Source organism: Anolis carolinensis, chromosome 6, assembly GCF_035594765.1.
Source record: "Anolis carolinensis isolate JA03-04 chromosome 6, rAnoCar3.1.pri, whole genome shotgun sequence".
In the NCBI taxonomy this organism is placed as follows: domain Eukaryota; kingdom Metazoa; phylum Chordata; class Lepidosauria; order Squamata; family Dactyloidae; genus Anolis; species Anolis carolinensis.
In genome coordinates, this window is record NC_085846.1 from 8,193,900 (window position 1) to 8,211,268 (window position 17,369).

Consider the following 17,369-nt stretch of genomic DNA (forward strand, 5'->3'; position numbering starts at 1 on the left):
GTGGGGTTGCCTTTGAAGACTGTTCAGAAGCTTCAAATGGTCTAACAGGTTGCAGCCAGATTGCTCACCAGAGCAGTGTACAGGGAGTACACAACTCCCCTGTTACGTCAACTCCACTGGCTGCCAATCTGCTACCGAGCACAATTCAAAGTGCTGACTTAAGCCTATAAAGCCCTAAACAGTTTTGGCCCACCTTAACTGTCCGAACATATCTCTCCCTATGAACCATCTCAGAGATTCAGATCATCTGGAGAGGCCCTGCTTTTGGTTCCGCGATTGGTGGGGACGAGAGACAGGGCCTTCTCAGTGGTGTCCCCTCGGCTATTGAACTCCCCAGTGATATCAGATCAGCCCCCTCCCTCCTGACCATCAGAAAGAGAGTGAAAATGTAGCTTTGGAATCAAGCCTTCGGATAATAATTGTAGTGCAATAGATAGATATGGAATTATGTGCAATGACTGCTGGAATGGCCCGGATTACGACTGCGGATGGCGTGGTTTGAATAGTGAATGTCATGTTTTAAATGTTTTAATGAGTTTCATATTCAATGTAAATGTTTATTTTAATTGTACATGGTTTTTAAGGCATCAAATAGTTGCCTATGTGTAAAGTGAGTCCCCTTCAGGGGTTGAGAAAGATGGGGTATAAAAAAAAGGTAAAGATTTCCCCTGACATTAAGTCCAGTCATGTCTGACTCTGGGGGTTGGTGCTCACCTCCATTTCTAAGCTGAAGATCCGGCTTTGTCCATAGACACCTCCAAGGTCATGTGGCTGGCATGACTGCATGGAGCGGTACCTATTGATCTACTCACATTTGCATGTTTTCAAACTGCTAGGTTGGCAGAAGGAAAAATAAATAAATAACAGGGAAGGATGGAAAGATAAGGCAAGGAGAGAGGAACAAGAAAGGAAGGACAGAAGAGGCTATGAAAGGCAAGGATGAAAGGAAAGGAAAGGAAGGAAATAGAGGATATAAAGGGCAAGAATGGCAAGGAGAAAAAGAAAAGAAAGGAAAGGGGAAAAAGAGAGAAATTAAGTGTCTATATTACGATAACAATGCTCAAAGCAATTCTTTCTGTTGGTGCGACTTCTGTCTCTTGAGGGGAGCAAATGGAATTTGGCAACACGGGAGGGACCCCAAAGCCCAGGCTGCCCCTTCCTCCCCGTCCTCTGCCTCTCTCTTTCCCCACCTCCAACCCCCTCTCCTCCTCCTCCTCCTCCTCCTCCCTCCATCTCTCCTTCTCTCCCTCCATCCAAATTCCTTTCTCCCCTCCTCTCTTTCTGTTCAGATCCCTCCTTCTTTTCCCTCCGACGGAGAAAGAAAGAAAGAAGAAAGAGCGGGGGTGCCTGTGCTCGCTCCGAAGAGACAGACCTCCCACTGCCCTCATTCCCAAAACTTCCCTCAGGTAAACTTTTTCAGGTTTAACATTCCTTCCAATTGAGATCGGGCCCGAGGAGGGGGGGGAGCAAAATTTTTATGTAGCCATCAGACATCTAGCTTCCCTCCTCCCATCCTTTATTACAGCAGGGGATTTGGATTAGTTCGATTTTGGGGGGAATTGTATCTCTGATCCGACATTTCTGATCCAAACTTTGATGGGCAGGAGGGGGTTGTTTCTATACCGAAGCCCTTTTCTCGCCCCCAGGAATGAGTCCTTAGTTACTACTTGTTTTATTCCACCAGAAAGGCCGCTATGCGGTGGAACAATTTGCAACACCCCCAAGGACAGAACATATAATATAATAACAACAGAGTATTTCAACATCCTGAAGACCTTTGTTAGGGCATTTGCTTTAGGACAAGAAGTTAGGGAAAGTGGAAGTTTATGTGAGGATCTAAACATGTGAAATCTTTCAGGATAGGTGCATTTAGTGCCTTTAATTCCAGGTATATTCACCCAGAATAGTTACTTACACCTCCACCTCTATTTTGTGATTGATTCATTGTTACTAACGCTAGGGGAGTTCACACCTCTGTAATTATCTGCTCAGCAAAACCACTTTCTTCAATACTGATTTGAAATTGCATTAAATGGTCAGTGTAGATGGGGCCTTAGGCTTCCCTTACATATCTATAAGCTAGCTGGCATTGCCCCCCTCCCATGTGCGATGGGAAGTTGCTGCCAATTGCGAGAGAAATAAGGCTGAACACTGTGAAAGCCACCCACTGTATGGCTATTAGCCTCCTCCCAGTAGACTTAAATCAAGGAAAAGCTTCATGAGAACCACCACTCTTCTTCATGTTGCTCCACCAACAGCAAGAATATCCCTGTGGGCAGCAAAATCAGGCAATCCCAACTGGATGGCCCCCCAGGAGGGCCTTCCTTCAGTTGACCAAGAATTGGCAACTTGGAAGTCCCTGAAGAGACTCAGAAGCAAGTTGGCAGATCCAAAGACAACCTGGCAAAGTGACACTACCTAGAGCAATGATGGGCAACCTTTTGCACTTGGTGTGTCAAAATTCACCAAATAAAACTTAGCATGACTTGGGTGGTGTGTCACTTTGAGAGAGAGAAAAACCATAATTTTGCAATATTTATAGTTTAAATAACAAAAATATATAATTGTAATATATAACTGTATTTAATAAACCAAAAACTATTGACTACCATTATTTCCATGTACAACAATCTATGGTACCTCTTGCAGCTTCCACGCTGATTTCTCTCTATTCTGGTTTCAATGTAGTCATGAATAATAAATAATATAATAATAATATAATAGTAATAATATGATAATATACTACAATAATAATAGACTAATAATAGAATGATATAATTTTATACACACACACACACACGTATTGCACAAGGTGGAGGATTCCTCTAGGTCAGTGATGGCCAACCTATGACACATGTGTCAACACTGACACGCCTAGCCATTTTTGCTGACACGCTACTACATGCAGATTGATTGGGTGACTATGTATTTTGTGGCCAAATTTGGTGTGATTTGGTCCAGTAGTTTTGTTGTTTACTTCATGGGAATTATGCACATTACATTTATGTATATATATATACACACACACGTATGTGTGTGTGTGTATATATATATATACATAAATGTAATGTGCATAATTCCCATGAAGTAAACAACAAAACTACTGGACCAAATCACACCAAATTTGGCCACAAAATACATAGTCACCCAATCAATCTGCATGTAGTAGCGTGTCAGCAAAAATGGCTAGGCGTGTCAGTGTTGACACATGTGTCATAGGTTGGCCATCACTGACCTAGAGGAATCCTCCACCTTGTGCAACTGTGGAGCAGAACCAACAACTTAGCATCTCTATGCTTACCCAGTATTTATTTATTTACAGTATTTATATTCCACCCATCCCACCCCGAAGGGGACACAGGGCGGATCACATTGCACATATAAGGCAAACATTCAATGCCTTAGCATAGAACAGAGACAGATGCAGGCACAAGCTGGCCTCGAACTCATGACCTCTTGGTCAGAGTGATTTGTTGCAGCTGGCTGCTAACCAGCCTGCACCATAGCCCAGCCACTATGCCCTGTCTCATGCCCAGATGAAGAACTGTTTAAAGCTACAGACAATGCCGTTGCTGTTGCCCGTTTTTGGTCTAAAACTATTTAGCAGCTTGTGATCGCTTTATTTTTTATCACTTTTAAACTTATCTATTTATGCAATGCTTTTGACATGAAATAAACATTTAAAAAAAGATCTTGACACTCGCCATAGCTTATATAACAAACAAGTGGATCTCCACAAATTATTGGACTAAAACTCCTATTATCCTATGCTGGCTAGAGTTGATGGCAACATGCCCGCCCCCAAAGTTGCCCTCTGCTATTTTAGTGCCATAAAACACATTTAAAAGTAGTAAAAGGTAGCAGTCAAGTTAAGCTTTTGAGGGACTATGAAGCCTCAATTGTAATTGATCAGAATGGAAACTTTCCTTTGATTTTGTTTCTCTCTTAGGTGTATCTACCCTGTCCCCAAACACCACAGCAATGCCTCATGGCATGAGCTTGCTTTTGGTGGCAGTGACGTGGGCCGTGGCCTCCCCTGCCGACACTTGCAATAAAGCCCTCTGTGCCAGTGATGTCAGCAAATGTCTGCTGCAGGTAAGATCCCAGAGATAAAAGCAAGATACTAAATAGTACTAGTATTACTACTAACAAAAATAATACAAAAAGCATTTTTGAGGCATGCTTCTTAAACCTCCAAGTTAAAGTAGGTAATTCACATAAAATGGAGAATAATTAGCACCATTTTGGACTGAGCAGGACTGATATTGTATGTTTTTGGAAGATAATTTCAGCCCCTTCCACACTGCCCTATATCCCAGAATCCCAGATTTTCTGCTTTGAACTGGATTATATGAGTCTACACTGCCAGATAAGCAAATAATCTGGGATCAGATCCTGGGATATATAATGTAGATCCAGCCACCTACTTTTGTGGAGTTAATATTTTCTGTTGCTGAATTGAATTAACCATTGCTCTGAGTTTTGAGTTTGGTCGTACTGATAAACTCAGGCCCCTTCTACACTGCCCTATAAGATCCAAATTATCTGCTTTGAACTGGATTATGTGGCAGTGTAGACTAATATAGTCCAGTCCAAAGCAGATAATGTGGATTATTGTCTTTGATAATCTGGATTATTTGGCAGTGTAGAAGGAACCTTAGTTTCTTCTTGCAGAGATCCAGTGGGACAACTAACCCTTGCATCTTTGCACTGGGTGAAACTCTATGATCCAACTATATCCAAAGATGGGACCAAATCTTTCATCCATAGGTCACTGTAAAGACCCTAATGGAAAGAGACAGTAGATAGCCTTCTGCTTGGGAACTATGCAGTTTCTTGTTCATCCTTGTTTTCACCCTTTTAGAAATTAGGTGCCCTTTGTTGTTGTTATTGTTGTTGTTGTTGTTATCGTGAAACAGTTAGAACATAGAATTCAAAGGCATAGTTGTGTTAGTCTGGATCAGTACACAAAAGGATTTTGGAGCACCCTTGATTTGGTGGCTTTCATAGAGTGCATCCACACTGTAGAATTCATGCAGGATTTCTTTTTTGGCAGGAAGTGTGCCAGTGTGAAGCAAACCGTGCTGGCTGCCCATGCTGTCGGGAATGTGCCTTTTGTTTGGGCAACCTCTGGGAGACTTGCTGTGATTGTGTGGGTAAGGAATATCCAAGGACAGTGGCATGCTCCTCCTCCTTGTCTACTGAGGGATTCTGAGAGTTGTTATCCAAAACAGAAAGCTGTGCTGCTGCTTGGGGACATCAGAGCTCACATCCCATACTCACATTCCAAACAAGCAAAGTGTTCCAGAATAAAAGCGAGGATTGTCAGATCAGAATGATCTCAGACTATGAGATTTCAGGTCATAACCTGGACCCTGGGGGCAACCCCTCATGATACCACAAAAGGCCAGTACCTTTTGTGTTCAAAGGGGTAGTTTCTGGTGTTGTGACCTGAGGGGTATTGTGGCCTGAGCATACATTTTCAAATTAGATGATTTGCAAAAAAAAAAAAATTGAGATTGTCTCTTGCGTAGAGATTTCACCACCTCACTCAGGATCATGGGAAGTAGACCAGGCTTTGAGTGCTAGCAGCCTTACCGAGGAAGGATTCTGACTTGACTTTTTCCTCCTGAGGGCTCTGTGATGAACGCCCTCTCTCAGCCCCTCGCCCAGCCCAGCGAAGCTCCATGCACAACCTGATGTCACCCGTGCCCTCTCTCTTCCGGGCACTCACAGCCATCTCCGACAATGAGTCTCCCATGGGCTGGAGCATCTTGACTCTGCCAGTTGAGGAGGAGCTGAGACAGAACCATGTAGAGACAGACCATCTCTTGCTGGGGCCACACACAGGTAAGTATAACCTGTGCAGAGGAGAGAGCATTGATGTTGGAATAAGATTCCAGGCGATTCAAAAAGTGAAGGAAGAATACGAGCGATACACAACCATGAACTTTCCCTTTCTTTTTGCAGGCTTGGTTCTCCCAGATGCTGAAGGCCTCAATGCCACCGCACCACCTTGCCAGTCCATTTTCTTCAACGAGTGCCTATCCATGAGCCGATGCCGGACAGCTTGCCAGTCGGTGGGAGCCTGGCGCTACCGCTGGTTCCACAATGCCTGCTGCCAGTGTGTAGGGCCTGACTGCCGGGGCTATGGTGGAGCCCAAGCAATTTGTTCCAACTGCCGGGATTAACTCACCATTTTTATCTTTATATGTACATGTACACATACAGATCCACATATGCAGTGCCTTCAACAACCTACCTACCTATTTACCTCTCTCTCCCACCTTCCCTTTCTTCCTATTCCTAGTGTTGTGAGCAAGACTAGTCCAATACATTTTTGCTACCCAAAGTGCTAAAGCCACCCAAGTGCTGAAGGATCCCTGTAGTCACATAGGAAGAATCTCTCTTCAGATCTTTCCCCAGTCCTGAACTTTCAGAACTTTCCAAGCCTATTGCTTCCTATGGACCCATGTACAGATTGTCGGACTGCCTATCTCCTTTTTTAATAATAAATAAATAGTTTTGTCTGTAGGTTTTGTATTTCAGTTGTGAAATTCCAAGATGCCCTTGGTCCTGTGTATCCGAGGGCTGTGCATCCACAGATTCAACTAACAAAGTATTGGTTCTCAAACTGCTATCCTTCCGATGTTTGGAACTTCAAGTCCTGATATTCCTGAGCATCAGTCTTGAACTACCATAATCCCTTAGCCAGCATTATAATCTAATAAAGTAACTGCTTGAGGCTCTTCTCCCCTCTCTTATATAGAATATCTTGACTGTTTATGTTCTGCTTCCTGATCTAATCTTATAGGCAAGTTCTCCTGGTGGCTTTCATCTGCTCCCCATAGATGTGCCATAGGGAACAGAGAATTCATTTCATTGGCTTTGGCAGCATTGGGATACTGTACCTAGCAAAGATCCCTGTAGCCATATAGGAAGATTCTCTATTCAGATCTTTCCCCAGTCCTGAAGTTTCTGAACTTTCCAAGCCCATTGCTTTCTATGGACCCATGTACAGATTGTCGGACTGCCTATCTCCCTTTTTAACAATAAATAGTTTTGTCTGTATGTTGTGTAAGTCAACTGTTAAATTCCAAGATACAGTTGGTCTTGTGTATCCAAAGGTTATACATCCACAGATTCCACTAACAAAGCATTGGTTCTCAAACTGCCATCCTTCAGATGTTTGGAACTTCAAGTCTTGATATTCCTGAGCACTGCTCATATTAGCTGAAATCAAAAATATCTCATCTTTTTGAAAACTCCTGGCAGGCCAGGATCAATGAGAGAAAATATCATTCTTGAAGTATGACATGTCCACTTGAAAATACACAGTAGGCAAAGCTTTTGAGATCAGCTTTTGACACATGGTTAACCACAGAATGTGGGCTTGCTGAGGTGTCTGATAACAGCTGTATCTTTAATCTCAGGTAAGCAAGCAGAAAGCATGTTTGAAACCTTGATAGGCCACCAGAAGTAGCAGGTGGACTGAACTGGTGTGAAATAGATTTTGAGAGCTCTATTCCTCAGGCTGTTTTGTGAAGTCTTTCTGAAGATGCCAATCCATTCATTCATCTCTTTAATTTCTTCAATCAACACCACCCTTGCATTTTATTAACCACATACATATCTGCAGATGCACTTACTTTTGTCAGGGGTGAGCAACTTTAGCAGGTCTGGGGGCCACTGGAGACTGCATGGGCTACTAAAAGTGCTGCAGGAGACTTCTAGATGTACCATGGACCACCACAGAGACAAACAAAGGGTATGAGAATAAATCAAACCAAAATGATTAAATGGAGGCTGTCATACTTAGGATGCATATGGGATGATATGACTCAGTGGAAAAGAGGATAGTTCTGGCAAAAGGAAGAGCTGTAAAAAAAGAGGAAGACCATCACAGACCACAGACTTGGTAGTGGTGGTGGCGTGGGCGACTAAGCTTTCTTCTGAAATGCTTTGGCAAAACTGGATCACCAAGACTTCTGCCTTCTCAGGAATAATCAGTCAAAAAGATATTAAGTAATCAAGAGCTAAGAAATACCAAGGCATATCTTGTTGTTGACCACCCCCAAAGGAACAAGGATGTAGGGTCGGCTGGAGTAGAATCCTGATCTTTCCCAGCTCAAGGCTCTATTGCATTGTTTACTACAGACAGGCCATAAATAGGAGTCTAGTGCCTAGATCCAGGGAAGTCATGCTCCCCCTCTATTCTATTCTGCCTGGGTCAGACCACACATGGAACCACACTGTATCCCATTCTGGGCACCGCAATTGAAAGGAGATGTTGACAAGCTGGAATGTGTCCAGAGGAGAGCAACTAAAATGATCAAGAGTCTGGAGAACAAGCTCTATGAGGAGCGGCCTAAAGAGCTGAGCATGTTTAGCCTTCAGAAGAGAAGGCTGAGAGGAGACATGATGAGAGCCATGTATAAATATGTGAGAAGAAGTCATAGGAAGGAGGGAGCAAGCTTGTTTTCTGCAGCCCTGGAGACTAGGACGCGGAACAATGGCTTCAAACTACAGGAAATAAAGAAAATTCCACCTGAACATTAGAAAGAATGTGATAGTGAGATGTTCACTAACTGTGATAGTGAGATGTTCAGCAGGGGAACTCTCTGGCCCGGAGTGTGGTGGAGGCTCCTTCTTTTGAGGTTTTTAAACAGAGGCTGGATGGTCATCTGTCGGGGGTGCTTTGAACGCGATTTTCCTGCTTCTTGGAAGAAAGAGGTTGGACTAGATGGCCCATGAGGTCTCTTCCAACTCTAGGATCCTATGATTCTTGCAATCCAACTAAAAGTCCCTTTTCCCAGCTTTGCTAAGCTCTATTTCTCCAGCCTTTCCAAGGGGATGCTGCTAGAAACCTTCCAGTTAGACAGAGGATGAGGAAGAGAAGTAGAAGGCCCATGAAAACCTGAGCAGGCTTTATTAACTGAGGTGTCAAGGACAAAATCCCAGTTCCCTTTCACCTGGTCACAAGCTTTCCCTTTCCGCCCTAAATGTTCCAGAACGGGTGAAGCAACAATGAAGGGAAAGCATGCCTCTGAGAGTGTGCAGAGTGAAGTCTGGCAAGCCAGCCCTCTGCATCTCGGGGAGGGGGTTGGGGTTGAAGGTAAAGGGGGTGTGGTTTGAGGCTGATCTCGGGCTCCTCTTTGTTGTGTTGCTTTGTTATTATAAAAAAAAATAGTTGGTTCACCTAAGCAGCTGGATTGCGCCTTTCTTCCTTTCTCGCTGCCTTTGGAGAGCCGAGCACGGACAGACCGCCGCCCCGCCTCTTGCGGGACCTGCCAGGCCCTGGATGGCACCGCCGGTCCCTCCCGGGCGGGTGAGCTTTGCTTTGCTTTGCTGGCGCCCTCCGCGCTCCTCCTTCGCCCCGATGAGGCTCTTAAAGCCCCCTGGCCTCCCCTTTCTTCCTGGCCTCCCTCTTTTTGCTGCCATTCTCTCCTCTTTTGCTTCCTGTTCCTTTTGTCTGCCTCTTCTTTCCTTCCTTTTGTCTGCCTCTCCGCTTTTGCTCTTCCCTCTTTCTCTCATTTGGGGGAAGAGAAGGTAAGTGGCTCCAAAGAATAGCCATTTGCTTTCTCTTCCCAAAACCGTCCTGTCTTTGCTGAGACAATATAAGGTGGGGAGATAAGGATGCTGTGATGGTGATCCTTCCTGCGCTTTCCAGTTTCTCTTCAGGGTTGTTGTGAGTTTTCCGGGCTGTATGGCCATGTTCCAGAAGTATTCTCTCCTGACGTTTCTCTTCATCTTTTACTAAAAGGGAAGCTCTAGGGAATTAGGGGTAAGCTTGGAAGCATGGGGACAGGAGGCGGGTTGAATGGCATGGGAGAAAGTGTGGGATTGTTTGTTTCCTCGTTCAAGCACATGCTGCTTCAAAGTGCCAAGACAATTCCTTGCCCCGAAGGGCTTATATCTTTGTGTTGTCGAAGGCTTTCATGGCTGGGATCACTGGGTTGCTGTGACTTTTCTGGGCTGTCTGGCCATGCTCCAGAAGCATTCTCTCCTGACGTTTCACCGGCATCTATGGCATAGAATCATAGAATCATAGAATAGTAGAGTTGGAAGAGACCTCACGGGCCATCCAGTCCAACCCCCTGCAAGAAGCAGGAAAATCTCATTCAAAGCACCCCCGACAGATGGCCATCCAGCCTCTGCTTAAAAGCCTCCAAAGGAGCCTCCACCACAGCCCGGGCGAGAGAGTTCCACTGCCGAACAGTTCTCACAGTGAGGAAGTTCTTCCTGATGATCAGGTGGAATCTCCTTTCCTGTAGTTTGAAGCCATTGTTCCGCGTCCTAGTCTGCAGGGCAGCAGAAAACAAGCTTGCTCCCTCCTCCTATGACTTCCCCTCATATATTTGTACGTGGCTATCATGTCTCCCCTCAGCCTTCTCTTCTGCAGGCTAAACATGCCCAGTTCTTTAAGCCTCATGCATCCTCAGAGGTTGTTAGGTCTCTTAGAAACTAGGCAAGTGGGGTTTATATATCTGTGGAATAATGTCCAGGGTGGGAGAAAGAACTCTTGTTTGTTGGAGGCTCCTTCTTTGGAGGCTTTTAAGCAGAGGCTGGATGGCCATCTGTCGGGGGTGCTTTGAATGTGATTTTCCTGCTTCTTGGCAGGGGGTTGGACTGGATGGCCCATAAGGTCTCTTCCAACTCTATGATTCTATGATTCTATGATTCTATGAGGCAAGTATGAATGTTGCAAAAGATCACTTTGATTACCATGCCATGTCAGGCTACACAGAGAAGCCATTGAAATCCACAAGCAGTGCTTCTTGCTTCTTTCTCCCAACTTGGACCTCCTACAAATATCCTTGGACTGGACCCATTGTTTTGGGTTGTTTTACTACAGGTGTGGGTAATTTCAACAGAAAGGAGGAAACCATGAAAATTAACAGTAGCTGGCTTCCAGTATTTTTAAAAAAACTCTAAAACCAGGACAGTAAAATAAAGAACAACATTCAGAGAACTGGGGAATTCTAAACAAGAAACAATCAGGGCCAGTTAACACCTCTCAATAAAGGATTTCCTCAGGCAGGAAGCAGCAAGGCTTTGAATCTGCAAGGTCATTCAATGCCAATCAAGGTGGCAAATTGCAACATTCACACTTGCCTTAGGCAGACAAGAGTTTTTTCTCCCACCCTGGACATTGTTCCACCCCATTTGCTTCTTTCTCCCAACTTGGACCTCCTACAAATATCCTTGGACTGGACCCATTGTTTTGGGTTGTTTTACTACAGGTGTGGGCAAACTTGGTCTTGCTGAGGGGGAAAAGGGAGGGGCTTGAGGCTGTTAGGAATGGTGGGAGTTGAACTCCAAAACACCTGGCTGGACCAAGTTTATCCATGCCTGTTTTACTCCCATGTAAATTTGATGACACCCTACAAATAACCGATGTTGCTATCAACAACATCAACCACATCTATGGGCAGAAAAGAAACAGTTGAAGTGTAGAGCTAACTCTTTGTTTTGCCTTGGAACCCACTAGGAGTTGGTTTGTTTTTGACAGCGTCCCTGAAAGTTTATTTCTGAGTGGATCCTTATTTATTAAACCTCTTCTTTTGCCTTGACCCTGTGAGATCTTTCAAATCATTCTCCAAACATGACTGGAGGAAGGAATGGAGAGCAGGAGGCAAGTGTATTGTTAGAACCAAATGCCACATTTGATTGCTTACTTCCAGAGAGTCAGTCATCGAGGGACCTCATCACACTAGAGTTTGGATCCACTTTAAATCCACAGGGAGGGGCCAGACAGGTCCTGGGCCTCACCAAACTACAAACCCCAGAATTCTGCAGGAGGCAGAAGCTGGATTTAAAGTAGATCCATGCTCTTGTTCAGAATTCCTCTTCATTTCTCTTCTTTCATTTCTAGTCTCTTTTCTTATATGTATGGATTTTAGGGTTAGCTGATCCAGGACATTCAGAAGAGAGTTCTGGGCAGTTAAATGAGAGAAGCTGTTCTGGTTGGGAGGGGGCGATAGGGAAGGAGAGCACAGAAGAAGATATAGATTCAGGAGGACAAATTCAGGGTCTGGCGCCTCTTAAAGGGGCAGCTTCCCAGGATTACGGAACTCCGCCTTCTCCCCTCCTTTCCCAGCGTGCACTGCAGGGAGCAGGGGAGAGAGAAAGAAGGAAGAAAAGTCCTGAAGTGGGGGAGGAGGAGTTTCGGGGAGAAAAGTGAGTCCGGGCAAGAGAATCCAGTTTTGGGAGGTGGCTCGCGGGATTGCAACGCGTGGAGGGATATGAAATGTTTGGTGTGGGGTTTGGAGAGAGGGCGGTGGTATTAAGGAAACCTTAGGGGTTGGAAGAGGAGGAAGGGCCTTCCTTGGAGGGTTTGGTTTGTTGTCGTCCCAGAGATCTGTTAACACAACCTGCCTACCCATCACGTGTCCTACTAAATCTCTGCTTTTTGCAATATTAAATCTGCGGTACCTTATACAAAAACATTTGCAAAATTTGGGAGGTTTGGTTTCATATTGTCCCAAACTATGATGGAGTGGTTTCCAGTAAATGCTGGCTTCGGGCATCCAATTTTCTTCGTTTTTTTAAACTGGCATTAAGTGGTCCCTTATTGTTATATTTAATCCAAGGCTATATTGTTTCCAGGACAGTTAAAATGAAACTGGATTTTCAGTTTGACCAATTAATGCTGCTTAGTGCTAAATTTTGTTTGGATTTATTTTCTGTCCAATTTTAAGTTCCTGGCCTGTGCAAATTATGGAAAATCAAAATGTCACAGTCTTCTGAAATGTTTTCAGTTGGAAAAGCTTAAACAGATGTAAGAGAACACATAGGGAGCAGCAGGAGTGGGATTGAAGTTGCTATTGTCCAAAAGTTAATTTTTCCAAGACGAGACATCATCTCTAAACTAATACACATTTTTCAAGCAATATTTCCAGCTCACATGTGCTTAAGCAGGTCATTCTGTATCTTTGCATTTCATTTTTTCTGCCTAAGTGGAGTATCTTACCGGGACAAATGCAAGATACTCCACTTAGGCAAGAAAATGAAATGCAAAGGTACAGAATGGGAGACGTCTGGCTCGACAGCAGTATGAGTGAACAGGATCTTGGAGTCCTCGTGGACAACAAGTTAAACATGAGCTGACAATATGATGCAGCAGCTAAAAAAAGCCAATGGGATTTTGGCCTGCATCATTAGAAGTATAGTGTCTAGATCCAGGGAAGTCATGCTACCCCTCTATTCTGCCTTGGTCAGACCACATCTAGAATACTGTGTCCAGTTCTGGGCACCACAGTTGAAGGGAGATGTTGACAAACTAGAATGTGTCTAGAGGAGGGCAACTAAAATGAGAGAACAAGCCTTATGAGGAGCGGCTTAACCAACTGGGCATGTTTAGCCTGCAGAAGAGAAGGCTGAGAGGAGATAGGATAGCCATGTATAAATATGTGAGGAGAAGTCAAAGGGAGGAGGGAGTAAGCTTGTTTTCTGCTGCCCTGGAGACTAGGATGTGGAGCAATGGCTTCAAACTACAGGAAAGGAGATTCCACCTGAATATTAGGAAGAACTCCACTGTGAGAGTGAGCTGTTCAGCAGTGTAACTTCTGCCTCGGAGTGCGGTGGAGGCTCCTCTTTGGAGGCTTTAAAGCAGAGGCTGGATGGCCATCTGTCAGGGGTGTTTTGAATGCAATTTTCTGGCTTCTTGGCAGGGGGTTGGACTGGATGGCCCATGAGGGCTCTTCCAACTCTATGATATCAGCACCAAATTTTCAAATATGAACAGAGAGGGTATTCAACCTATTCTCTAGTTGATAATTATCTTTTATGAGTTTGGGATATATACATTTGAAGCAGATGAAAAAAGCACTCTCTTGAAGGGAAGCTGTATTGGTTCACAGTACTGAAACAGATCGTGGCATCAAACACATGACCATGCATCTTTGTAATGTCACACAACAGTGCTTCTCGATATGCTCTCTCAAATCTTTGCATAGGAAAACAAGAAAAGTTGACTACAAGTTGCCTTAATGTGTTAGGTTATTTTTAAAATTCTGCACCCAGGATTTATATATATTCAGTCATGTAGTTTCACATGTGCCTTCTGAAATGATGTATGTAGTTAGAAAAAGATTTGCTACCTTGCTGAGAAGTAGGTCTGCGAGAGATGCTACGTATTTGTCTTCTCTCAAATAGTACATTTATTTGCTCTCCATTTTCTCCTCCTGTTTCCTTTTTCATTGGTAGCCCTTCTTATCTGTTCTTCCACTAATTCATATCTTTGTTTCTTTCTACTTCTGTTTCTTTCTCTTTTTCAGCTGTTCCAAGGGACTGAACTCTAGAGATAGAAGACATCTAGACCAGAACAGTCATGCCCCCCAACAAGGATGCCCCAGGCTGCCTTGGCTCACCCCCAGGCTTGATCTGCTTGCCCCCCATATCTGAGGATCTCCAGTTGGTGTGGACCCAGGCGGCACAAACAAGTGATCTCGACAACAACCAGCATTTGCTGCAAACATTTAGCTACTTCCCCTATCCCAGCCTTTCTGATCTGGCCTTGCTCTGCCTGCGTCATGGTCTGCACATGGAGAAAGTCAAGGCCTGGTTCATGGCACAGCGCCTTCGCTGTGGCATTAGCTGGAGTGCTGAGGAGATTGAAGAGACTCGGGCACGGCTGATTTACCATCAGGATCAGCTTCACTTTAGTTGCCTGCTTGCTGGGAACGACGTTGACCCCTGGCACCAATCTTTTAAAAGTCAGGAGTGTCACCAACTGTTACCTCCCTCTGTGTACTGCTCAAACAAATATCCAGAGAACCAGCAAACTTCTATAGATTCTTTAAACAACTGCAGCCCAGCCCAAGGAAAAGAGGAGGTTGAGAGAATCACTCAGGATATTTGGAAACTGAAGAAAAATGCTTTGTCCAACCACAGCAGGGCTCAGGAGAACTACGAACCTTTAGGGGCCTCTACACATCTTCACAATACCAAAGAGGCACCTTCTGGTGCTTATCTACCTACCACATCTGCCAGTCTGGGCCATAAGTACGAGAACTCTCACAGTGTCACATGGGGACTTCCTGCAGCCTCCATGCATCCAGCTGACCCTGTTGTGTCTGCAGTAAATGGTGGGCATCACCCAGGGATTTTTTCAGCAGGTTCTTCTATCAAAGCTACCCCATCTTTGTCTACAACTACAACTAGTGGTATTGACTCATCTAACCCTCAAAATTATCAGTACAGTACGGGAGACCAGCAGCATCCTTCAGGTTGCTTCTCAGACACTCTTCGCAGAACTAGGCGAAAGACAAAGGAACAGTTGGATGTGTTAAAGTCTTTCTTCCTTCGTCACCAGTGGGCCCGGAGAGAGGATTATCATCAACTGGAGAAGATCACTGGACTACCACGTGCTGAGATCATCCAGTGGTTTGGAGACACTCGTTATGCACTAAAACATGGTCAGCTGAAGTGGTTTCGGGACAATGCAGGGCAGAGTCCAGAGTCTGTCTCCTCACTGCCTCCTCATCCACTTCAAAGCAACCATCCAGACACAAGTCCACTGGAGCGCTATTGGACAAACCATCTACAATTGCAAGAGCATGATTTACCAGCACTCTGTCACGAGTCAGGTATGGATGCTGAACAGGTGATACAATGGTTCAATTCACACTCACCTGCCCCATGTGAAGTAGAAGTATGCTTGAGTGAGGAAGAAGAAGTAGATGAGGAGGTGGCAGCCCATATGACAAAATATGACTATGAAGACTATGAAGAAGAAGAAGAAGATGAGGATGAAAATGCTGATGATGATGATGATGAAGATTGGGTTGCCTAATCTTCATGTGGATACTGGAAATTCTGGGCTTTAGTGATGGGTCTCAGGGATGGATCGACAAATAAAAATGAAAAGAAGTTGAGAGTTCCTACTTCATCAGTATCCTGCCATTCCCATTACTACTCAGTGGTTGCCCTTTCATGTTCTAATATCTGTTTATATTTTCCTTATGCTTTTAATTTTTAAGTTAAAACACTGGTCCCTGTCATTCAGTGATCATGTCTTAAATCCTAGAGTTAAAACGATGCTGGAAATGGAGCTGGCAGTACCCTATTAGATTCCAAGAACCATAGCAAGAACACCTTCAGTAGTTTGCTAGACTTGGAGGTTTCTTTTACATAGCTTTTATGTTATTACCTGTTCGTTATGCTGATAGTTCAGATTGGTTTCTACTTCTAGAATCATGTTAATATTTTCATCTGCTGTTTTTGATTTTTAGAGCTGGTATCTTCCTTCATTATAAGACCTAAAACATAAATCTGGGATGACATGTGTGTCTTGGTTTCTCTTTTATTTTCCATATACCTCTTTTATACCTGCTTCTAGATTGGAAATGGGTCGTTCTCATCATTAATAGAATTGCATAGTCATAGATTCAAGTCTTTCCAGACATCTTTGTGATTTCATGTACAGTATTTTCACATCAGCAATACCTTTTTCAGATACCATATGGGTTGTATATAACATCTGGCTGTCCTAAACCTAGTTTATTTCATTCTGTTTTAGGGAATATGATTTGTTTCTCAAAGTGAGAATTCCTTATGTTTTGTTTTTGCAAACCAAAAGTGCATTTCAAAGAAACAGTGGAGAAATATCCAGATTTTTGAGTTGTAATTCATCCTGTCTTGGTTTTTCTTCTTTTAATTATGGATATCTGCATTGCTTGTTTAAAATTTGACTTTCACAGAATGACAAATATGAATGTTTGACCGTTGATAGGTGTTCTGGTGTTTAAAATTATGTCTGTGGATCTTGTGTGCTCTAATCTTTGTTATGTGCATGTCCTAAGCATTTTATTCATTTTTGTATCTTTCTTGCCTGTCATTCTTTTATGTCTTTTAAGTTGCTACATGATTTCCATGTTGCTTTTCATGAAATGTCATGTTACTCTTCTATTCTTTCCTTCCCTCCTTCAGTGCCTTGATTTCCCACCAAAGTTTTTCTTACTCCATTTCATTCTTCAGGGGACATCTATCCATTCTGACTAGTTGGCACAATGAGCTTGAAAAATCACCTTTTTGTTCCACTTAAACCACTTAATACGGAATCCTGCCTGATCATGGAAGCTAAGCAAGGTCAGGCTTGCTTAGTATTTTGGGGGAAGATCACCAGCGAATAACAGAAGCTGTAGTCTGTATTTCAGAGTATTCCTGAATATTCCTAAGAAAAACCTATGAAATCCATAGGGTGGCTATAAGTTGACAGGCAACTTGAAGACATGCACACACATGTCTCTCTTATAGAAAAGCTGTAAGAAAAGGAGAAAGCATGACTAATTCCTTGGCACATTTGATGCATTTAGCAAAACCAGACCTTAACTGGGACATCCTTCAGAAAATCTGTGAAATAGGGA

At 43.8% G+C, this 17,369-nt stretch overlaps 2 protein-coding genes across 3 annotated transcripts; both read left to right on the forward strand.

Moving 5' to 3' along the window:
* The first annotated feature begins 1,065 nt into the window (after positions 1-1,065).
* Positions 1,066-7,071, forward strand: LOC100553807 (twisted gastrulation protein homolog 1). The gene is made up of 5 exons (XM_062957556.1): positions 1,066-1,406; positions 3,950-4,095; positions 5,057-5,156; positions 5,635-5,850; positions 5,971-7,071. Exons 2-5 carry the CDS (start codon positions 3,982-3,984, stop codon positions 6,189-6,191), a joined length of 651 nt encoding a protein of 216 aa, XP_062813626.1. The 5' UTR covers positions 1,066-1,406; positions 3,950-3,981; the 3' UTR covers positions 6,192-7,071.
* Positions 7,072-9,131: 2,060 nt separating this feature from the next.
* Positions 9,132-16,290, forward strand: homez (homeobox and leucine zipper encoding). Of its 2 annotated transcripts, none has more exons than XM_008122934.3 (2): positions 9,132-9,328; positions 14,280-16,290. In XM_008122934.3, the coding sequence occupies exon 2, from the start codon at positions 14,333-14,335 to the stop codon at positions 15,794-15,796; it is 1,464 nt and encodes a 487-aa protein (XP_008121141.2). In that variant the 5' UTR covers positions 9,132-9,328; positions 14,280-14,332; the 3' UTR covers positions 15,797-16,290. The 2 variants fall into 2 exon arrangements, with proteins under 2 accessions (XP_008121141.2, XP_003229063.2); XM_003229015.4 differs by lacking the exon at positions 9,132-9,328 and adding an exon at positions 10,718-12,180.
* Positions 16,291-17,369: the final 1,079 nt, after the last annotated feature.

Coding starts and splice junctions, on each gene's coding strand:
- LOC100553807 (XM_062957556.1), top strand. CDS start 3,982: ATGCCTCATGGCATGAGCTTGCTTTTGGTGGCAGTGACGTGGGCCGTG. Junction 5,157..5,634: donor GACTTGCTGTGATTGTGTGG/GTAAGGAATATC, acceptor TTTCCTCCTGAG/GGCTCTGTGATGAACGCCCT. Junction 5,851..5,970: donor CTTGCTGGGGCCACACACAG/GTAAGTATAACC, acceptor TTCTTTTTGCAG/GCTTGGTTCTCCCAGATGCT.
- homez (XM_008122934.3), top strand. CDS start 14,333: ATGCCCCCCAACAAGGATGCCCCAGGCTGCCTTGGCTCACCCCCAGGC.